Below are 23793 nucleotides of genomic sequence, written 5' to 3' on the forward strand. Positions count from 1 at the left end.
CCTTTTCTGGGGAGAGTTGGTGGCTGACTCCAGCACTGGAGACAGAGGCTGGGGAGAGGGGGGACTGCAGACAGGTGGGAGAGGAGGACTAGGGAGGAGGGGGCCCAACGCTGGGCCACGGAGGGAGGGGGCCCCTGGCCAGGGCTGCCACTTACCGGATGGTGATTTCAAAGATCTGATTGAGTTTGTTCTGCAGCAGCGAGGCCTAGACACAAACAGAGCGAGAGTGAGTGGGGGCTCCCTGCAGCTCTGCTGACTGTCATGAGCCCCCCATCCAGAGCATGCACTGGAATTCTGGACAGTGCAGCCTCAGGAATGGTGGGAGTTCATTGCTAGCACGTGTCTGTGGACCCTGGCTGTGGGGTGAGGTCAGGCAGAGCCATCAAGCGAGGGCCTGCTGGGGACAGCGCGGGGACCAGGAACACTAGCAGGACTTAGCTCCTCCAAGTGGGCTGGGAGGGCCTGCCGGGCATGGAGTCAGGAGGCTCGGAGCTGGTTCCAGCGCTTTCCTTAGCTCCACAGAAGCAGCTGTGCAAAACTGGTGGGTTAGGGGAGAGGCCCTCTGTGGTCCTTTCTGGCTCCAGCTGAGGCCACGCACAGAGAGGGAGTTGTGCGCCTGTTCCGTAACTGGGCCTCAACTCCGAGCTCATGAAACAAGCAGCATCCACCCCTTGAGAGGGGACGAGAAGTTAGGATCATATAGGCCCCTAAAATCTGTAATATATTATACATAGTTATATATTATTAGATATAATTATTACATCTGAAATATATATGAGTATGTATATTGGAAATATATATTATATAACAGGAAAGACTATTACATGTCTTTTGATAGAAAAAAGTGTAATATAATATGAATTACTTGTCAATTCTAGATGTTTACAATTTTAATTCAGTGTTACCAAGATGAACACCATGACCAAGAAATCCTAGCATATAAAATAAACTTCAAGAAATGTTTGTGCTCTTCCTTTAAGTACAGACACGAGTCCTTGCTTCTGCCTGTCTGGGGCCCTCTCTATCGGCTCTCTTTCCCATAGCTGGCTGTCCCAGCCCCCGCCGCCGCCCCGGCCCCAGCCTGGAAGTGGGTCCTGCCGCAAATGCTGGCCACCCTTCCTCTGCCATGGCTCCTCCCCCATCACTCTGCCACGTGACAGCCGCAAAGGCTCGCCGCCCGCGGAGTAGTCACAGGAATGACCAAAGCTAATGCAAGCTGTTTTGGGGCACAGTGAGTGGTGTTTAGTACTTGCTGTTATGATAATAATTATTACCATCTGTCTGTTTGATACAGGGGCTCCTGAGGTCAGGACTTCTCCCATGAAAAGGGTGAGGTCTGGAGGCCTGTACGACTGACAGCGAAGTCTTTGGGTTCACGGGGAAACAATGTAGGGCCAGGGCATTGTTGGTATCGGAACCCTAATTTCTGGGTGACAAAAGCACCAAGTTCTTCTAGAAACTCAGTCCTGCCCTGGACCAAATGCAGTGCCCGTTTGGTCCCCGAGGCCTCGCCCGGGTGGGTCTCACTCACCCGGGCCCCGCAGTGTGCTGCAATCTCCTCGAAGGGCGCCTTCTGGAACTTCTCCACCACCTGCCGCCGCCGCTCCCGCTCCAGCTCCTCGACTGCCACACTGTCCACTGCGGCACAGAGTAAGCTGGCCCTCAGGTTCCGCCCCGCTGCTGCTGGGTGGGGACTGGAGAGGGCGCAGACAGGGGGCGCCGTCCCGGGAGCTCTGGCTGGGACCACGGCTTGGGCTCTCCCCTCTGCTGATGGGCAGGGGCCGGTGGCAATGGAGGCTGTGGTGCCATTCCTTGGCCCCAGGAGGGCTAGACATGAGGAGTCAGCCTCCTTCTTTGTGTGAGGATTTGAGACCTGGTTGAATGGATCCTTAAGTTGGGCTTTTAAAGCACCACCTAGCTAAACTGCCACCAACACTCCTAACCAGAAGTTCCTGGGACAAGAAGTATTCTGGTGGGTGGAGGTGGGGGGTTGAAATGGGACATCATCAATGAAAAAGCCAGAGAGCTCACAAAAGCCATTGCAGAAGCCCCATGGCAGAGCAGCGTGAGGCCATTTAAGCTTCCACATATCCCTCTTGGTATCCCAAATGGGTTAGAAAAAAATGGGGAGGGGCCTCAAATATGTCCATCATTCTCTGTTTAAGAAGGTAGAGAATGCATATGTTCTGAAAGAGTATCATCAATGACAACAAAATAAAAAAGTTTTGGCATTTGGGCTCTGGCCAGGTAGTGCATTGGGTTACAGCATTGTCCCGATACACCAAGGTTGCAGGTTCGATCCCTGATCAGGGCACATGCAAGATCAACCAATGAATGCATAAATAAGTAGAACAACAAATCGATGTTTCTTCTCTCTTTCTCTCTCAAATTAAAAAAAATAAACAAAAGATTTGACATTTGAAGACATAATTAGTCATCAGCATCAGAAAAATCCTGTCATTTGGAATACTCCATTGACCAATAATTCAGACAGAAGACATAATACTGCATTTTAAAATCAATTGCCATTATTAAATAACTAATGATTTGTCTTTAATAGCTTTCATTGGTCAACTTGTTCTTTTGTATCACATTCTACCAAAAGATAGTCAAAAAATGGTTTGACACAATTATACACAAATACACAATTATACACAATTAGTTTTTACTGGACTGGCTCTAACCCTCAGTGGATTATTTGTAAAGGCAGCTGTCAGTAGCAAAAGGATTTCTGGACCTAAGATACACGGGCAACACTGCTGATCCCATCCGAAGAGCACGACTTTTGATTGCAACTTTGGTAGTTGAAATGAGTTCAGAGGAAGCCACCACCAGCCTTTGCCCTCATGTCCGTGCTGACCTGCCCTCCAGAGGGCAGCAGACAGGGTGACACACACCCACCTGCAGCCAGGACCCAGCCCTGCCCTTCCTTCCAACCCGAGTCCCTGGGGACTTCCCACTTACCAATGGCCTTCTTTAGCGTCTCATAGGTAATCTCCTCGGCTGGCACCCGCTGAGGGAGAGGGGACAAGGGTTCAGACAGGTGGAGCAGGGGCAGGGGACAGGGGGCAGCCTTGGCTTCCTCAGTTATCTGGCAGCCCACTTCTCAGAAGAACGAGCCAGTGGGCAGAAACTCCCCCAGGACACCCACTTCTCACCAGGTGTGGAGGCCAATTCCTCATCAGTCTCACCTAAAAGAACTCACTGTCCCTCCCCCTGGCTTGTCCCATTAAGCCTGGTGGGAGGAAAACACTGTATAGTTAAAAAAAAAAATCTTCAGAGACCTAAGAGAAAATATTGGAAGCAAATATAATCTCAAATGTAGATTTCAAGAACTGAATAATATTTTTGAGGACTTATAATATTACATTATCCAGTGAGGTGATTCAAGTTTTAAATAAAGGTAAGAAATGCTGAGGTTGGACCAGGGACCCGGGTCCCAGGATCTCAGTCCTCCGGAGAGCCTATTAAATGGGCTGGAGGATAATAAAACCCAAAGGAGGGTGCTCCACGGTGTGTGGCCTTCAGACTAAAGTGGAAAGTAACAAAGGAGTCTGGACTAAGCTCTGGGAATTCCCCACTAGACTATGAGCTCTTTGAAGCAAGACCCATGATGTACTCATATTCTTTCACTTAAATATAATATCAATATTAAGTGAAAGAAACAGACACAGGAGTGAATGACCTCATTGACAAGAAGTTCAAGAAGTGACATGAATCAGGCTAGTGGCCCCCTTGGCTGGGGTCGGGGTGGGGTGTGGAGGTGGGACTCCTGGGCAGCGACACTGTTCTGTTCCCTGACTACACGGGTACATTCCTTTTGTGAAAATTCATTGAGCTGCACACTTTTTAATTTGTTTGGCATCCAATAAATGCTTGTTTTCATAGAAAAGGACAGAGGTGCAGGCATGGGATAAAGTCATTTAACAAATATTCAGTGAGCCCTACTCTTTTCAGGATTCTTGACTAGTAATTCAGTAGAAGTGGCAAAATGTGTTAGCATAGGAATTATAGGCTCTACAGGGCAGAAACTGTCCCTGTCCAAGGACTGTGCTAATTTCACCGTCCACGTCCTCACTCGTGGAGGACATTTCCCCCACATCTCCATCCCTTCCATCTTGACCGGAAGAGTCACCATTAAACAAGTGCAGGGCACAGCACGTTGTGACTTCAACTTCCTCAGGGCTCCTTTCTCCCTCCTCCCGGCCCCTCCCCCATTTCTTTCTCATTTGAGAAGTAAATCTGGTATTTCCACTATGATTCCTTATTCTCCCTAACTCATGGTTACATCCGCTTTATTTTCTGAGGTAGCAGAAATGATGGCAGGAGAGATATCACATATTAATGTGTGCAGAGGTTAGATATGCACAGCCCTCAAGAAGAGATGGAAGAGGTTATCTCTGAGCTGCACTCTTCCCTTTGAAAGAGCACCTTTATGGGTATATCTGGAAGAAACACCATGGAAGCTATTTTCAGCCTCTGCTCTCCTGTTAGACCTTTCCAATTTGCATCATGGAGCATGTCTGTCTCCACTGTGAATGGCCAATGACAACCAGCAAATCTCTCAAGAGCTATTTTTATGACATCCTCATGGGAGTGTAGTAGGGAGTAATGTCTTTGATATATATGATGACAGTAAGAAAAGTGGACTTTCTTGAGAAATTTACTTTCTATGCAATCTTAAGTGTGTTGTGAAGTTAAAGGCCTGGAGCCTGGAGTGTCTGACTGCATAGAGGCAGGCGCAGGTCCCCTCCCCTGGGGACGCTGGGCTTCACCAGGACGGTGTATGGAAAAGGAGACACTCACCTCCTCCTTCTCAGGGCTGTTCCTGGATTCCACCTCCACCTGCAGGGAAATGGTTTCCCCAATGCTCTTCCTCTTGGATAAGCGATCCTCATCTGGGAAAGGAGAAGTCAGAAACTAGAGTTCCCAGCCCTTGGGGAGCATGCCAGGATCATGTCCCTGGCGCCACTTCCCAAGCCTGTGCCTTTGCCTTGTCCACAGTCCTCGGAGGGCTCAGTGCACATGGAGGCCACAGCTGGACTTCACGGAAGGCTGCAGGCCTTCTCTGCCCATCTCAGACTGCTGAGTTCTGCTCTTTAGGGCTAAGGTTTTGAAATCATTGATGAGCACAAAGAAGCTGCTTATGACCAGAAAGCACATCTCAACTTGTGTAAGTATCATCTGCTCAGAGCACTAGTGGCTGTCATTTGTGGAGCATTTACTACATGCATTTGCCCTCATCCTCTCATGTCCTTCCACACCAACCCTCTACGGCAAGCATCGTTAACATTATTATGTTACAGTCAAGGAAACTGAGACTCAGAGAGGCCAAGAGACTTGTCCAAGATTTTCAGGAAGTCAGTTTCAGAGACCTGGGTCTCCGTAGCCCATATGTGTCACACCGGGGCCTCTCCCATCTACAGCCCAAGCTCTCGTGGGGCTGTTCCTTCTAAGAACCCTGCACTGAGGAGGAGAGGTGTGGAAATGCAGAGGATCGCACCATCGATTTCCACTATGTCTTTCAGCTCTTGTGACAACCAAGGCGCCATGGGAGGCGACTGCAGTTCCTTACACTCAGGCCCTTACTTGGCAGAGAAAAGCCAGAGGCAGGCTTGGAAGTCTGAGTAGAGCTCATACCTGTCAGCTGAGGGATGTAGGGCAGGCAGAGCCTGTCTGAGTTGTAGCCACTGCCCCCCAGGACTTCACTGATCTTGCTCTGGCGGAACAGGAACTCAATCACCACTCCATCCAGATTCAGAGACAGCCTGGAAGACCAAGGAGGGAAGAAGCAAGTGAGAACCATGGGCAACTGGATGATTTCCTAATGCCTTTCCTTATTATAAAGGTATCATTCATTATACAAAATGACAGAGATGCAAATGAAAATAAAATCACTCAGAGTCCCACCTTCCAGAGATAACCTTTGGTGTGCAGAATTCTTTAGTCACATACATTAATGTATATGCACATCATCCCACCCTACCCCACGTCCCTGTTCTATGACCTATTTCATGTATCTATTCTACAGTGAATAGTTCATATTAATTTCCAAACCATTGTAAAGGGGCTACTAGTCGTCTGTTGCTTGGATAGGCCGTAGACATCTTATTTTTTCAGAATATCTTTTCCTTGAGTCCCTCTGATGCTGAAGTAATATTGGCCCAAAGACTACATACAGCCTGACAACGCCACTTGGATTGATGGCAGTGTCTTATCTGGAACAACTACTCCAGGATTTCTTTGCCATGGGCTTGGCCAAAGCTCCCAGAGGTGGCATCACATACCCTAGATCCCTGGTCAGCAAACTGTGGCTCGTGAGCCGCATGCGGCTCTTCCACAAAATACCACGTGCGGGCACTACCTCGATAAGGAATATACCTGCCTATACAGTTTAAGTTTAAAAAATTTGGCTCTCAGAGGAAATTTCAATCGTTCTACTGTTGATATTTGGCTCTGTTAACTGAGTTTGCCGACCACTGCCCTATACGATACAACACATAAAAATGGCTCAAGGTGCAAATTGCAGTCACATTTGACCCAGGATCTATGGGCCACAAGTAAGGTCCACTTATGGCCATAGAGCCCACAGAAGCCGCGGCCCTGCCTCAGACCGCCCACCTTCTTCCTCAGCTGCCTGGGTATCCTGGACCATGTCCTCACCTGGGCCTCTCCACAAACACGTCCTCAGGGAGCATGTATGGAGCCTCCTTCTTCCTGGTCTCTATCACCTGCAATTTGGGAGAAACGACAAGGTGAGAACTCTGTTCAGCAGGGAGAGGGGCTCCGGGCAGGCAAATGAAGGAGCTCCTGCCCCCCTCAGATTTTCCTCCCTCCCACAGAGCACCTACAGCTAGGCTTCTGAGGGAGGACCTCGGGTCACTGTGACCCTCAGAGCAGCCCAGGAGGTCTGCTCAAGCTGACCCCAGTGACACATATGCATTAAATGTCATCCAAATGCAGGGAACTTGGCTCCCAAGAGACTGTTCTTTCTTGCTTCTGTGACCTACTCTGGTTTTCCCTTTAAACCTGAAAAATGGAGCATAGGTCACCCCATTCCCTAATCCCTGGTGCATTGCAAACACATCCTGATGGACAGTGACATCTTGAGTTTCCCTCAGTATCCTTGGCAAATTTTTGACAAGGTCAAAGATTTTAAGAAGGTGAGAAGTGGGAGGAGATCTGGCAGGCAAGTATGTGGGGGAGGTGGGTATGCAACGTTGCTACTCTGTAGTGAAGGGGATGTCTGGGCAGCGCCTCTCCTGCACTCCCTTATCAGCCCAGAGGCGGGAGCTCTGCCTTTCCTTTCTCGGGGTGGTCCATGGCACACCAACAGCACCATCCCCCATACTCTCCTGCTCAGGCCAGCTGAGACCTGGGCTATCGTGTTTTTTGTTTTGCTAATGCATTTTAAAGTTAATCCTATACATCATATCATTCCACCTATAAATACTTCAGTATGTTTTAAAATGTCTTTTGCGACAAATGAGAACATTTGACAATAGATTGGGTATTGGGTAATACCAAGGCATTAGTGATAGTTTAATTAAGTATGTTAATAGCATGGCAATTATGTCAGAAGGTGTCCATTTTTTTAGATCTAAATATTGATATAAGCCCTGGCTGGTTGGCTCAGTGGTAGAGCATCAGTCTGGTGTGTGGAAGTCCCGGGTTTGATTCATGGTCAGGGCACACAGGAGACGCAACTGTTTGCTTCTCCACCCCTCCCCTCCCTCTTCTTCCTCTCTCTTTCTCCCTCTTTTTTACCCTCCCACAGCCATGGTTCAAACGGTTTGAGCAATTTGACCCCAGGAGCTGAGGATGGCTCCATGGCCTTGCCTCAGCACTAAAATAGCTTGGTTGCCGAGCAACAGAGCAGTGGCCCCAGATGGGCAGAGCATCATCCTGTAGGGGGTTTGCTGGGTGGATCCCAGTCAGGGCACATGCGGGAGTCTGTCTCTGCCTCCCTGCCTCCTGCCTCTCACTTAATAAAAATAATAATAAATATTGATATATGTATGGGTGAAATGACATGATAACCTCTTAAAAATTTTTCAGCAAAGGAAAAGAAAAAGAAAAGGAGCAAACGTGGAAAACTTCATAACTGTTTAATTTGCATGACAGCTATCAGGACGGTCATTGCTTACTCAGTTTTTGTTTTATTTGAAAACTTTCATGACAAAACTTTTTTAATGAGTAATTTAGACCCATGACATGAGGGGTGTGTGTGCAGTAGCATAGAGGGGCAGGAAGTAGAGTGGGACAGGTAACAGGTGAAGAAGGGGAATAGAACCCCGCTTGTGCCTGGCCCACCCTGTCGTGTGACATCATCACACAGGAGGAAATGCTGCTGCTAGTAACTTCTCACATTATTAGTTCTTACGTCAACTGTTTTCTTCAATACCTAGAATATGCCCAGGGCTCGTGCAATTGAGGGAAAGTTCTGGCGAGAGCCCAAGCCGAGGGCTATCTGAGCTCTCCTGGTCACGAGGACATCTCAGGGTCATGAGGACACCAACCTCATGGATGTGCTGGCAGAAGGCGGGCACTGCCGTGAGCTGGCTGATGAGGTTCAGGTAGGCTGCGCCCAGCGCATATAGGGCGCAGCGGTTGTACACAGGCAAGTTCTCTTCATTGACCTGGGCCAAGTCCTGCAGCAACACAGAGGGGCCTTTGCAGTTTTCAACTGACAAGTATATACTGGTGCCTATCCTCCACTTAACCTCTCCCCAGCCATCAGGAGATGGCCCACTGTTCTAGACTAAGTGTTTAGCCCCATAATTTCCTGGAAGTCAGAAGCCATCCTTATTAAGGCTAAAGTGAATGGTCCCTTGAACTATCCATGAGAGGCAGTGACCTTAACCCCCTACTTTGCAGTTCCAGCTTTAGTGAGTGACTCTGATGGTCCAAACCCTTGTTGTTACGCCCACCTCTAGATTGCGGCTTCCTTCACTATGGTCCTTGGCTGATTCTTGGAGGACTGGATTGGCTTGCTACATTGGGTCCACATGTTAAACTGAGAAAGTTATGGGAGTTACTAAGGGATCTAAGGGATTAGCATACAAAGGAATCTCAAATTCTAGAATGAAGACAATCAGAGCATCTGGGTTAGCCTTGAACAACGTAGTGCTGCCAAGCAGGAGGCCCAAGACTTGCCACCATTGAACTTCCAGGCTTGCCACAATTCAGGGTACAATGCTCACCTAGCTTCAGGCCACTGGAGACCCTTATTTTGAGGTCTGAAGGACACACCCCGCTGCCTACACTGTATTTCCGCCCAGGCAGACCTCAAAGTCTAAAGCCCTATGTGGTGCCATACTGCCTGCCTAAGAGTCACAGAGAGGTCTGTTGAATTGACAGGCCCATAGACTCAGGGGCAGACCTGGGAAGACAAATTTTTAGTAAGTGTTTGAGGTGATTCAGAAGCACAGCCAAGTACGGGAACCACACGATTGCTTTGGGATCACTCAGGGCTTATACATCCTCTTGGCAATCCTTGGAGTCCCATTCAAGAGACTGACATATGAGGGACTAAAAGGTATTTTTTGAATGACCCTGTTCCCCAGGTGTCTTTTAGCCCGAGAATGGGCCAAAGCCATGAATTAAGCATTCTTCAGTGGTTCTCCTACAGGGCCATGGTTTGTGGCCTTCATGGAGGAATGGCCAACCAAGGGCATGGTATTCCTGGGCTCCAAAATAATTGTTCAGCAGTTGCTCCTCAGCACTCTACTTAGTGCTTGGTCACAACAGGTTCCATGGCCTGCCCACAGCAGTCCTACCTGAACAGCCAGCACCAGGCGGATAAGGTCTACCACCACCTCCTCGTTGGCCAGCTCGATGCTGATGAGCGCCAGCAAGCCGTAGAGCGCCTCGTAGTGCTTCTGCATGTTCGTTTCCTCCTTACAGCTCAGGTAGATGTGCCTGTAGAGCTGCTGGGAGTGCTGGGGAGGGGGCCAGGGCACGGGCAAGGCCACAGTGTCAGGGTGGGGACAGGAGGAGCAAGGAGAATAGAAAAACCAATGGGGAGGGGGTGGGAAAGCTGTGTGTGCCCCACCCTCAGGGAGAGGAGGCCTTGAAGCAGACCCCAGTGGACATAAATATGTGCAGGAGTGCATATTTAGGGGTGGCTGGGTCCGGTCAGGCAGCAGCAAAAGGAGAATAGTCACTGGCCTTGGTACTCATTTGGCCTTGATGATGAGTATGACCCTGGGGTTGACCCTCAGAGGGGTCGGCTGATCATCCTGCCTAAGCACAGACAAAGAGGGAGGAGGCTGGCTCAGGAGCAGTGGTCAGCAGTGACGTGGGGGCTGGAAGGTCAGTGTCCACAGGGCCTGCCCTGCCCAGGATTTGCTAACCTTCTTCATGAAGACGGTGTCCTGTCGGGAACACTTGTCCACTTTCAGCTTCAGGACAGAGATGTCACTGAGGGTACTGGAAGGGGATATGAGAAGCCACCTTAGCCCTGTGTGATGCCAGTCAGAGTTCATGTGGTGTCACAGGGTTTATCCCAATGTCATTGGTTGCACCGAATACCCCTGGTGCTCTCTAGTGCTGGTTCCTTGTCCGCTCGCTACATTCTCCCAAGTTCTTTAGTTCCTGTCCCTTTTCTTAAACATTGTTCTAGATTATGCTCTTCCTCCCAACCTGAAAAGTCCTTTTAGTACATGCGTTCTTTATTTCCCAAATCTCCAATCCATACCCATTTGCCCCCAGGCCAAGTGCCCTTTCAGTGGCTCCTCCACTCCTGGGACCCCAGGGTCAATGTCCATAGTCAGTTCTCTGGTGGGTCTCATCGGATCTCTGAATGGTCCTCCAACCTGCATGTGTGGCCCTATTGGGAGTCTTCTCCCATCACACATCAACAGGGAAGGAGACCCCAACTTCACCTGATGGAAGAGAACTTGTGGTGGTTGCCATGACGATCAATGAAACTGATGAGAATTTCTAGGACGAAGAGACGAATCTCGGCATCATCCATGAGGGCAGTGGACAGAAGGCGGTCGAGGAAGTTGCTAGGCAGGGCTGACATCATGTTGTTGCACTGGAAACCTGTGGAGACCTACAAAGGAGCCCAGGATGACCATGCTTAAGAGCGCTGCCGTGCTCAGGTATGTGGGAGATGGAAGAGCAGACAGCAGAGGTTGGGTCAGAGGCACCCATCCTTCCTGGGCATCTCTCAGTCCAGTTCTCCTGGTCCAGATCCCCCAGTCGAGACCTAGCCAGGGCCCTGGATGCCTTAGGCAACTTTTTTGAATATGCCAACATCCACCCAGACAACTTGCTTAGCTCTGCTCAGTAGGCATGTGATTTGATGGGGGACAGTGTGCAGGAATCTTAAGTGGTTAAAAGTAAGCAAGGGATGAGCCCTGGAGGGGGGCCTGAGGCAAGGAGCCTCTGAACTCTTGTTCCAGGCCTTCAGGGCACAACAGAAGACTACTGTGAAAACAATGCCCTACTAAGAGTGCAACAGTCACAGAGAAGTAGAGAGACAGTGTGAGAACTCAGAGCTTGGCTGAGGAGTCAGGACCCACACTTGTGGCAACAACCATGAGCACACACAGCATTTGGTCCCATCTCTTCCTGCATGGCCACAAAGGAGGCTTCTGAGCAAAGCGAGTTGGCACTGGCACATCATATGTGATGTCAGAGCAGTCAAAGCAGCAAAACATATTTACTGTCAAGTCCATATATTATAAAACAAGGCCCTTGATGATTCAGCAGGCCCTGGAGGATCTAGCGAAACCTGGTGCCATCCATAGTAACATGGGTGTTCACCAAAGGGGGATGTATCTGAGTGCGTACCAAACTGTCACCTTAATAAGATGCTGGGTACAAATCAAAGAGGGTACATGCAACAAAGAAATGGTAGGAGTACATCGAGGGAGGAGGTAACCTGATGTGGGCAGAGTTATCATGAAAGTCTTTATAAAAACAGTGACATGAAAGGCGTGGGCGGGGGAGGGGAAGGGCAAGCATGAGTGACATGTGGTGAGTGAGGAGACATGGAGATAAGAGCAGCTCGGAGAACCATCTGGTGGTTAGATGTCCACTGTTTGGGCCAGGGCTGTGCATACAGATACCTGGGGGTTTGTCACAGACCCCACCCACACTGATGGCTCAGAACCTTCGGGGAATCTCTAGAGGTAACAAGTTGGTCATGGTGACGTCTGAGAGCAACGAACCTCATCCCCAGTGATGGTTGCAGAGCTGTAAAAACAGGCATCTAAAACACTGATGAAGAAAAAGCATGTGGCTGGGAGCCTGAGGTGAGCACAGTGCCAAGGGGGACGCAGGGGGGGGAGGGTCAGGGCAGCTCCTTGGAGGGGAACGGGCAGGAAGCAAAGGGGGACACAGGGGGGGAGGGTCAGGGCAGCTCCTTGGAGGGGAACGGGCAGGAAGCAAAGGGGGACGCAGGGGGGGGGGGAGGGTCAGGGCAGCTCCTTGGAGGGGAACGGGCAGGAAGCAACAGATTCCATCTCAATACAGAGCTAATGCTCCAGTGACAACGCTATCAGTAACTGGTAAAGAACCTCTGTGAAAACTAGAAAGTGGCACCACCTGCTCTGGATGACCCAGCTCTGTGTGTGCCCAGCCAGGCTAGTGAGCAGGACATAGGCTGGATCTCAGTCCCCACCTCATCTCTTTGGATGACACATTTGTGCAGACAGCAGACTGTGTAACCCGCACAGTACAGCGGTATGTTATAGCCGTTCCCAGCCTTCGAAGGAGTGCCCCCTGCAGAGGCAGAGCAGGAATGGGGGCAGGAGAGGCTCACCTGGAGGAGGGATTTCAGCAGCATGATCTGGGTCAGCCGGTTCCTGTTCTCCCTGCGGATCAGAAATACACTCACCAGGATGGCGATTTGGGCAGAGACCCCACACTTGCCCGCATAGTTCTCCCTTGTGATTACATTTTCCATGAGGCTTAGCTTGTTCGGTTACCCAAGAGAGTAACTTCCAGAGTCAGGAAGCAGAGCAGGGGATTAACGGCTCCCCCTAAGGCAGGAGGTAGTTGTGGGAGGGTGGGGGGGAGGTGGCAGCCCGAGTAACTGCTGTGGGACCCAAGGGCCCCTCTACAGGCTGCTGAGGGATTTGAGAGTAGAATAAGAGGAGAGAGCCAGGCAACGTGGGAAAGGGTAGCTGGGGTGGGACCTGGGCCAGGAGAGAAGGAAGCGGGAGGGAGGCACAGTCGACTTACCCTGTCCTCCCTGTCTCCATGGGGTGATGCAGAGAAGGCAGCGGGACCTTGCTCATGATGAAGAGGATCACCTCCGAGCGCTGATAAGTGGGCAACGTGCTGGCAAAGGAGCCTGCAGGAAAAAGATGGCGGAGAGGGTTGGCCCAGGCAAAGCCAAGAGCTTCCAGGGTCTCTTGCTCAGCCTTTCAGCTAAGCAACTACTCTAGACATGACTAGGCTGCTTCTCTGGGGGACAGTTAATACCCAGAGGAGAAACCTAGGGGACGCTGGAGGGCTCCCCTTGGCGACAGGTCCTGCACTTGATATTCCCGAGCCCGAGGCTGAGGTCTCTGGGATAGAGAACTGTACCCTGGGACCAGGGCAGCAGCCCCGGGTGCCCACCTAGGCTCTGTCCCGGCTGTCTGCTGGGTGACCTTGAGTAAGTCATACCTCCCTGAGTCTCAGTGGCCTCATCTGTAAACAAGATCAGTCCTGCCCTGCCTACTTCTCTGAGCTGAGGGGAAGCCTGATGGCTCTGGGGCAGAAAGGGACCAAAAGTGATGAGCCTTCCACGTGAGGGGGCTCTACAGTTCTCATCCACACCCATGTGCATGCACATTTTCTCCACGGTTGTCTCCCTTTCCTCTTTCCTCCCTTTTCTTTTCCTCACTCCCAGCCTAACCTCCAGTCCCACAAACTTGGAAGCACCAGGCAGGCCTAATGGGGACATGCTTTTTCTTCATCAGGAAGAGTTTGTCTCTCTGAGCCCGTGATCTGAAGTTGGGGCTGGGAAACCCATGGAGATCGATCCGAGCTCTCGCTCAGGTCTGGCTGGGGGCTGCGCAGCGCACCGTGGGCTGGCTCCATTTCCCCACAATGTTGGTAAGTAACATGAACAGATGACAATCCTACAATACTCTGGGCTGAAGTCCTTGTGAGGGTCATCCCGGGAGCAGTCTCTTCCAGGCCACGCCCACACCGGGCCACGCCCCTGTCACGCCCCTCCCTGGGCCCGCACCTATAGTCTTGATGACAGCCTCCTGGAACATGCGCTCTTCATGCTCCTTGATGATCTTGGTGCCCAGGCTGACCGCCCCGTCGTAGCTCCCGGTCAGGGCGTAGTCGATGCTGAGCCGCAGCTGCCGCAGCAGGGTGTTGAACATCTCCAGCACCGTGGGCCCTGAGGGCGCGGGTGAGAAACCCCAGATCCAGGGCTGGCACCGCTCATCCTTCCTTGCCCTGAACTTCCACCAGGGGCTTCCTCTGCCCCCACCTTCCCCGGCTGATTGTCCTCCAGAGGAAAACCGGCTCCAAAGCCTCCCAAGGCGCCCTGCTCTTTTCTGGAAGGGGAAGCAGCCTCCCCCCAAGAGCAGTTCTTTGTCCTTGAGGGGTTCCTAGACCCCACTCCTTCCAGGCCCACCTTACCCACGGAGCCGGTGGCTGCGATGACCGCAGCCTCCGACAGGACCTCCACGATGCCCGCCCGGACAGTGGCCGCGCTGCGGCTGTTGGCATCCAGGTGGCTCAGGAGCTGCTGGATAACCAGGTGGGAGTGCTGCGGCTGGAGGGAGGAAGACGTGCTGGTCCCCAAACAGCAACCCCCACAAGGCCTCGGAGCCAGGGCAGCCCTGAAGTGGGACCCAAAGGCCAGACTGGACAAAAGGAGATGCCCTGGTTCCTTTTCCCGAGCCCCCCTCCCCTGATCCAACAAGGAACAAAGCCAGATCCCAGCGAAGACCTGGATTTCCACATTTTTCCTGGGACCTTTCACTCCTAATGATTCAGAAGTCAACTTAAAAATACTGTCTTCCTTTTCATGTCTTTCCCATGTCTTATTGGTAAGGGCCATGGGAGGCCCCATGGTTTAGTCTACTGCTGCTCAAGGTGTGGCCCGTGGTCTGATGACAATTCAAACTCTCCCGATGCCTGTTTATTCCGCGAGGAGTACAGAGACTGCGTTAAATGCTCAGTAAGCAACCTGGCACTGCTGTGGCGGCCATGCCTGGTCTGTGGGCTTCTACTTTGCACATACTTTTTATTTAATTTTTTTTTACGAATTCTTTTAAATTGTACTTTATAAAGTGTTGGTCTGTGATGGATTAGAAATGAAACTGAACGGGTCATTCTCTACAGCAAGGCTAAGCAGAACCGGTACAGTCGGTTGGCTTTGTCTCTAAGAGCACTGTCTTGCTCCCAGAGGTGCCCTTGGCCAGGGGGACAAGCTGCACCAGGGGAGACACCATACCTGAATTGAATACATGATGATTTTAAAGCAACGGATGGCAAACACCTTGGGTTCCCACAGAGAATGGTTATCCAAATGGCTGCGAGAGAGAAAATATGGTGAAAGAGCTATGAAACACAAAGTGATGTTAGGGAGGAGAGATAAGTTTGGCAGGAGAGGGATACCTCCCAGAGACCCCCCAGCCTCACATCGTCCAGGTGAGTGAGAGAGGGAAGCACGAGGGACCTCAGGACAGTCCCAGGCCCGGAGATCAAGGGACAGGGCTCTGCAGCTGTGGATTCAGGAGTGAATCAGGTACCTTTCTTCACTCTGGGGACCCTCCTACCAACTCTTCTCCCCAAAACTGTGGCCACTGTGTGGTAGCTTTTGTGGTCCCAATGCAGGGAACACAGGCACAGAGAAGGGACCAGCTTGGGCACAGCACCACAACCATAACACCACCTCCCCTTCTCCCTGATTCAGCAAGTAGATGCTGGGACCCAGAACTGTTCGCTTGGGGGTGGGGACTCACATGAGAACAGGCTTGATGGCGTTTTTGATGTTGCCAAAGGCAGCTCGGCCCAGCAGCTCCCGAAGGCACCTCTCAGCCAGCTCTGCCGGGTTCTCCTTTTCCTTCTCTGGCGCTTGGAGGGGCGAGGGGGACCGGCTGCAGGAACACACAGCCTGGTCGGTGGAGGATGGAGGGCAAAGCGGGGAGCCAGCCTTTGTGCGTGCCTGAGATTCCGTGCTGCGTCCACGCAAATGGTGGCAGCAGGACAAGCCGGAATTTGATGTAGGTCACAGGGGAGATGTCAGGGCTGTCAGAAATTAAATGCAGTAAAGACACCGGGAGTGGAGGACGGTTGTGGGAGAAGGGACAAAGTTTTTCTGGAAATCCTTAAGCACAGGCCTGATGGGCCCCTGTCAGAAGAATAGATACCCTGAACACCAGGGGCCTGGTGAGGCACAGACCACAGGAATCTCCATGCCCCTATGGCTTTGGGAGGAAGAGACAGAGATGTGATATGAAGAGAGGTGAGCAGGATAGCAGAAAGCAAAAGAAAGTGGGAGAGAGGACAAGAGAAAGGAGAAAAGGTTGGCTCAGGTGTGATTCAGTGGTACCTGCATCACAGGAGGTGGACCAAGTTCGGCACAGAAGGATCCCCAAGACTCCAGGCCTTGAGACTACAGGCCAATCTTGTCAATGACATGCGAATCCAGAAACAGCCACCAGAGGGCAAGCTTACTTTCCCTGCCTGACTAGCAGCACAGGCTCAACTGACAGAAGGCGAGGGATCCAACCCCTTCCACCAGTGTCATGTATAGCCAAGATGGACATGGACGTGAACACTTCCCTCCATCCCATCTCACAGAGGGGAAGGGCAAAAGGTGGGGACAGGTTGAATGCCAGGTCTGGAGGCTTCTGAATTAAAACCCAATCTCTGCAATTTGTATTGAGGAGCTGCTGGTTGGTCAGGCAGGCATGTTAAAAGGCCTGAAATACCATTAGGAAGTGAGGGAGGAAGGAAGGTCATGGAGGGAAAGTCATCAGTAATTGGAGCCCTGCAAGGCATTTTAAAACCTCCTTGGCCTGCTGCTTCCAGAGAGACGGGGATAACCAGAGTCTTGGTTCTTTGTTCTCCCCCAGGGCATCCAGCACCCCCACGGTCAGCCCTGCATGAACACAGACCATCAGGGGCACGGCAGGCTGGCAGAAAGCCAGCCCTGGACTCACTGTAGAACGAGCCATAAAGCCAAGCTCCCCGGCCTCATGGCTAGGTTTTAGCAAACAGCCAGGGGAGGCAGCCTGATCAGGGGGGCGGGGGGCAACATGTGTTTGCTGTCCGAGCTCTACCCAGGCTTGCTTACCTCTCTGCCTCCTCTACGTGCTGCAAGTTGAAAAGCAGTGAAGGGACAATCTTGTCCATGTGCTGTGGGTCCCAGATATTGGCCTGCAGTTCATCGTTCACCGTCTTCCTCACCACCCCTTGCAGTCCTTTGATGCCCGAAATCCGGATTCTGTAGGGAAAGGGGTGAGAGAGGGCAATGATGTCCTCCAACCCAGAGGAGTCCAGCTTCTGTGGCAGGTGCAGGGGTCACGGGTGCATTCATCCTTTAAAGGGCAGAATGGAGGCCCTGGCTGGTTGGCTCAGTGGTAGAGCGTCGGCCTGGCATGCAGGAGTCCTGGGTTCGATTCCCGGCCAGGGCACACAGGAGAAGTGCCCATCTGCTTCTCCACCCCTCCCCCTCTCCTTCCTCTCTGTCTCTCTCTTCCCCTCCCGCAGCCAAGGCTCCATTGGAGCAAAGATGGCCCGGGCACTGAGGACGGCTCTGTGGCCTCTGCCTCAGGTGCTAGAGTGGCTCTGGATGCAACAGAGCGACGCCCCAGAGGGGCAGAGCATCGCCCCCTGGTGGGCATGCTGGGTGGATCCGGTCAGGCACATGCGGGAGTCTGTCTGACTGCCTCCCCGTTTCCAGCTTCGAAAAAATGGAAAAAAAAAAGGGCAGAATGGAGTCCCCTTTCTGCTCTTCCTGTGACTTGGGCTCCCGGGAGGCTGGCTTCTTATGCTGGAGGACGCGAGCCCAGGAGGCCAGGTTTCCTGGCTGTCTTTGCCCTGGAACCGCCCAGGCAATGTCACTAAGGTTCCAGGTGCTTCAGGCTTCCTCTGCTTAGTATTCAGCTGGGTTTGTTCCAGCTTGAGCCCAAGATACAGGAGCTCACTGTGATGCCAAGAACTGACCAGTTTGATTCCAGGGCTATGAGCAACTTCCAAGTGAAGAGGGGGCATCTGAAGGGAGAGGCATAGGGCTACCAGGTTCTCTTGGCAAAAAAGGGTTTAGCTAGCTGGGGCTAAGCTAGTGAGAAACCACAGGGGAAATCGAGTCACAGCACAGCGGAGATCCCTTTCACCCACCCCTAGTCCCTAATGTGCTGCCCCAGGGTCAGTGTGGCCCTGCTGGAGGGGTCCCTCTTTACTGGCCATTTATTTCAGCCTGAAGTTCCTTTTTTCTCTTTTCAATTAAACTTTTTTTCTAATTATAAAATAATATATGCAAAGTATAGAAAAGTATAAAGAAGAATTATCCCTACCGTAACCACTCATAGATAATCATTACTGGCATTTTGGTGTCTATCTTTTATTCTGCATGCAAAGTATAACAGAATTAAGAACCTGTTCCATATCTAATATGCATTTTCCGCATAACATTCAATCATTTTTCTATATCATTAACTCTTCATAACATACATGATGTATTTTCATAAGAACTTTCTAAACTGGTCCCTTATCGATCATTTCAGTTGTTTCTAAATTTTTAGCTACTATCATAATGCTACAATGGACATTTCTATATCAAAGATTTTACTACATTTGAAATCATTGCCATGAGTGGAATTATTGAATCAAAGCTAAGAAATGAAAGACTCCCAACACTCAAATAACTCTCCCATCCGAGTGCACCGTGGGAGCACAGCCCAGGGAGCCGGTGACTGGTTCGGGGAATGGGAGGCAGGGGACCTGCCCAGAGTCATTCCACGGACATAGTCTTGGAAGCTTTAGGAACTGGCCACCCCGGGGGCAGGGGTGGAGGGATTCATTTCTTGTTTCTCCAACCCTGACCATCAATTATGAGGAGCAAGCAGTTGTTAGGCGCCCACAAGCCTCCCTGACCTTGCTGTTGCTCAAAATGTGACACAAGGGGCCCCTCTGAGGTGCTGATGCATCAGCTGAGTTCTGGTACAAACCACTGAAGAGCTGGTCTACTGTGGACACGCTGGCCACAGAAACTCCAGCCTCCAGCCGCCCCTCTTCCCCGACTCCTCCCGAAGCTTTGCTGTCAGGAGAGCTTAGACCCTCTTCCTCCTTCCTTCCCCTTTTCCAACACGTCCTCTAGTTTCATATAGCTCCCCCGGTTGATAATACACTTTGTAGGCAGGAACCTAATTCTAACCCTTTTGGACCCTACAGCTCCAAGGACAATGGGTGCCACAGTTCACCTACATTACCGATTCCTCAGTCTGGTGCCGTGTCCTGCTTTATCTATCTGTGTCAGCACACAGTCATGTAATTTGTGACTTTATTTGAGGGGCTTTTTTTTTTTTTAGGGACAGAGAGAGAGTCAGAGAGAGGGATAGATAGGGACAGACAGACAGAAAGGGAGAGAGATGAGAAGTATCAATCATCAGTTTTTCATTGAGACACCTTAGTTGTTCACTGATTGCTTTTTCATATGTGCCTTGACTGGGGGCTACAGCAGACCGAGTAACCCCTTGGTCAAGCCAGTGACCTTGGGTCCAAGCTGGTGAGCTTTTTGCTCAAGCCAGATGAGCCCGCGCTCAAGCTGGCGACCTCGGGGTCTTGAACCTGGGTCCTCCGCATCCCAGTCCGATGCTCTATCCACTGCGCCACCACTTGGTCAGGCTGAGGGGTTTTATTTCTATGTGGGCCAATGTATTTCTGTGATTCAAGTGTGTTTTTCACCTTGGAGTATGTGTATGTAAATGTATTCTGTAATTCAAGGTATTTATCTGGAAAACATTCATTCATTCATTCATTCATTCATTCACAAACTCAACAAATATTTGTTGAACACCTGCTCTCCAGACACTGATTTAGCATTTGGGATGCATCAGTGAACAAAACAATGGTTGCTGCCCTCACAGTCTTACATTCTAGTGGGGAGTATCAGACAATGAGTAAGAAACATAGTAAGCAAATTATGAAGCATGTTTGAAGAGGATGAGTACTGTGAGGAAAGAAAAACAGAGCAGGGTGAGGGCGTGGGGGGGTGTTCAGGGACAGGAGTCATTGCCAAGGGGGCCTATGATCCAGGCTTGAAGGAGGTGAAGGAGTGAGCTCTGCAGACCCACGGAGGAAGTATTCCAAGCACAGGAACAGACTCTGCAAAGGCCCTGGGGCAGCGAGGAGGCCTGCGTGGCTAGAGGGGCAGGAGTGGGGGAGAGTGGAGGAGACGAAGTCAGGAGGGCGGTGGGGATAAGTCGATGTGAGCGAGGACTTTGCTTTTTATTGGTGGGCAGATACTTTAATTTAGTGTGAGTGTTTCAGGGTGCATAAAGGCATGTACCTCTGAACAAAAGAGCACAGGTGTATGTATGTGTGTGGGCTGACACTGGCTCTCAAACTGGGCTCACAGGACCCTTATCTTACATCTGCCTCTTTTTCTGCCCTAGGGACTGTTTCTTTAGAAAGCACGTGTTGGGAGCGAGCCCAGCACTGCCTGCTTGCCCACCTAAGTTCCACCAGGTGCTCTTTCCGACCCAGAAAAATCAGAGCAGAGGCAACGCCCGTGGGATCAGATAACACAACCCAGGCTGGGAACTCTGTAAGACCCATTGATACTTCTGTCACGAACCGTGCATGAAGTACCTGCACGTGCATGAAGTTGCCTGCCACTACTCACTTTGTTTTGATTTCCAAGTCATCATGGCTGGAGTGGCACATTTCACTGAAGCGGGACACAAAGAAGTCATAGCTCCGGTGATAGGATGGGGTATCCTCCTCGATGTTGGCAAACTTCACAAACTATCCAACGGGGGAGAGAGAAACACATGTGAAAGGTGACATGCTGTGCTCCTCACCTTTGAGCTTTGGTACTCGGTGTCTCCGGGCCCCCAGCCATATTAGAGCCAGGGGCCAAACACATCCCTGGAACCACCCAGCCCAGACTCAGCACTGGTCCGCCTCTGAGAGCACACTGAGTTCCAAATCCTGCTCACAGTTCCTGTCTCCATGACAAGACCAGATCTGGGTCCTTTTCAGCCCTTCCCAGCTGGCTTGAGCAGAGGACAGAAGAGACCATAAGCTTGACCATGACCGTGAACTTGGGCTTGAATTTGACCTTGCACCTGTCCGTAAACCATTAGCTTTCTGCAGACACTAAAGCAAACATCAACACAGGTTTGGAGTACAAAAGAAGTCAAAAACACAATCTCAGAGTCTATGAATCTATGAATGGCACTGTTTCCTTAGTAGCTTGCTAGGTTTTTAATGGGGAGAATAAAGGGAGAAAACTGAGTATCTTAGTTTTCACTTGATCATCTTGCAAATGGTAAACTCCATGAAGGCAGTCAGGATCTTATGAGTAATTCTGCATTTATTTCCGTTAGAAATAAAGAAATAAATAACTTCTAAAAAAATCTCCCACAAAGTGAAATTGACAGACCCTTAAATAGATGTCAGCTAAATGTAAGAACCTGAGCCCTGGCCTGAGCCGCCGCCGGAGCCGCAGCCGGAGCTGGAGCCGCAGCCGCAGCCACAGCCGGAGCTGGAGCCACAGGCCTACGTGCACTGGAGCCACACATTGAATGTGAATTGATCGTGACCATGACCTTGAATCTGATCGTGACGTGAACCTGACCATAACCATGAAGTTGACCGGAATTCAACTCAACTCTGACACTACTTACCCAGAGACAGCATCAGGTTCCACGGTCAAGGGTTCAGTCTTATAAGACTGCCCCCACTTCAGACTCTAGTTGCAAGCCCAGGTGTAAAGGGGGGAATTCCCATTACTCCCTCTTTGGGTTTATTAATTTGCTAAAGTGGCTCACAGAACTCAGAGAAGCATTTTACTTACTATGTATATCACCAGTTTATTACAATAAACTGGTTTTTATTATATATTATAATTATATATATTAAAATAAAAGGATCTAACTCAGGAACAGCCGGAAGGAATAGGCGCGGAGGGCATGGTATGTGAAAAGAGGTGAGGCACTTCTGTGCTCTCTCCACAATTGCCACCCTCTCCACATGTCCAAGTGTTCACCAACCCCGAGGCTCTCCAAACCCCGATCTTTTGGGTTTTATTGGCTTCATTGCCCAGATATGATTGATTGAATCACTGGCTATTGGTGATGGAACTCAGCCTTCAGACCCTCTTCTCTCCTTGGAGGTTGTGAGGGGCACTGAAATTTCCAGCTCTCTAATCACATGGTTGGGTCTCCTCCAAAATCACCATATTAACATAAACCCCTGCTGTGGTGGAAAGGGATGCTATGAATACCAAAAACCTATTTCACCTTTAGGTGCTCATTACCTAGAAAACTTCAAGGGTTTTCAGAACTCTGTGCCAGAAATGGAGACTAAGACCAAATATACATTTATTATAAAACACAATACTACAACTATTATTCCTAAACTTATCTAGTCAGTGTGTTCTCATAATATTCAGTATTCTCGGATGAAATTAGCAATTTCCACAAACATCATTAATTATTGTAGTGTTTTGTTCTTAAAATAATAAATATACATTTACTTTCTGCTGACTGATAACATCTTAGCAGGCAAAGCATCCGAAGGGCATTGTTGATATGGTTATGCAGAAGAGGCGTAGTAGTAATCTACATAACCACAAAATCAACGATTAGACACAAGTCCAGGAGTTCTAGAAACAACAATAAAGCTAGCCTTTGGCTTTGCAACCTTTATGACCTCCCAGAGGCTAGAACACATATTTAGGCTGTGGTTACAGAGGCTGAAGCTGAGTGTGTCTGAAGCTAAATTTGGGTGCATTGCTGCTTTAAACCATGAACAGGACGTTCCCAGGCTGCACTCCCCACAGCGAAGCCTCGCTGGGGCAGGGTGTCTGCCCACTCAGAGGGGAGAGCAGCTAATAGGGTTCTAACTGCAGCCCTACTCTAACTGGCGGTGTGACCTCTGAGTGGGACGTTAACTCCTCTTAGGTCTTGGTTTTCTCGTATGCAAAATAAGCAGCCTGCTCTTCACTCACTAAAGTTCTTCATTTTTTTCACTTAGACACTATTTAATTCACATAGGATGAGGCAGCCTAAAATAAGACCGGTGACTGTATATGCAGAAGTGCACGCATTTGAGAATAATCAAAATGAGACTAAAAAAATAAAAGAGGCCACTAATGAAGAGGGAGAAGCAGTCCAACCAAGACTTGGTCCGTAATATTTAGTGACAGCATGGGCATGGATTCAGAGGTACGTCAGCAGGACGGATGACCAAACCTCATGTTCACTGGTTTGGGAGTTCATGGCTAAGAGCAATGCAAGTCTAGAAGCCCCTATAGAGCAGGCACTACCTTAAGCATTTTACATACATCATCTCTTTTACACCATTCTTAGAATGACTGTAAATCAGAGAGCTGTTTTTATTAGTCTCATTTTACGAAGAGACTGAAACCCGCAAACAGTAAGTGACTGACTACCTCAGGGTCCTGCAGGAGTAACCCAGATCTGCAGCCCCGAGCTCTGCCTTCAGGAAGCAAACCTTCCTCTCCTGGCTTTTATCCTCAGGCCAGCGGACTCAGGACAGTCAGGGAAGAACAAGCGGAGGATGGAGAGGTGGCCAGGGTGACTTTAGCTTGGTCTTATTTGCTATTATTGAGCTGGAGGAGTGAGGACC

The 23793-nt window shown here is 50.3% G+C and overlaps 1 protein-coding gene across 1 annotated transcript in view; it reads right to left on the reverse strand.

Annotated features, from left to right (window-relative positions):
* The window catches only part of EFR3B (EFR3 homolog B), a 75805-nt gene that overhangs the window by 2852 nt on the left and 49160 nt on the right, over positions 1–23793 (reverse strand). The window contains exons 5-22 of the mRNA XM_066235539.1: positions 20822–20943; positions 17270–17419; positions 15933–16067; positions 15422–15500; positions 14602–14737; positions 14195–14356; positions 13198–13309; positions 12776–12827; positions 10887–11059; positions 10356–10431; positions 9780–9941; positions 8520–8651; positions 6664–6731; positions 5641–5768; positions 4807–4898; positions 2965–3013; positions 1532–1638; positions 156–205 (exon numbers count right to left, since the gene is read on the reverse strand). Coding sequence (XP_066091636.1) covers positions 156–205; positions 1532–1638; positions 2965–3013; positions 4807–4898; positions 5641–5768; positions 6664–6731; positions 8520–8651; positions 9780–9941; positions 10356–10431; positions 10887–11059; positions 12776–12827; positions 13198–13309; positions 14195–14356; positions 14602–14737; positions 15422–15500; positions 15933–16067; positions 17270–17419; positions 20822–20943 — 1985 coding nt within the window. The remainder of the gene's footprint in view (positions 1–155; positions 206–1531; positions 1639–2964; positions 3014–4806; positions 4899–5640; positions 5769–6663; positions 6732–8519; positions 8652–9779; positions 9942–10355; positions 10432–10886; positions 11060–12775; positions 12828–13197; positions 13310–14194; positions 14357–14601; positions 14738–15421; positions 15501–15932; positions 16068–17269; positions 17420–20821; positions 20944–23793) is intronic.

The sequence above is a fragment of the Saccopteryx bilineata genome, chromosome 6 (genome assembly GCF_036850765.1).
Source record: "Saccopteryx bilineata isolate mSacBil1 chromosome 6, mSacBil1_pri_phased_curated, whole genome shotgun sequence".
In the NCBI taxonomy this organism is placed as follows: Eukaryota; Metazoa; Chordata; class Mammalia; order Chiroptera; family Emballonuridae; genus Saccopteryx; species Saccopteryx bilineata.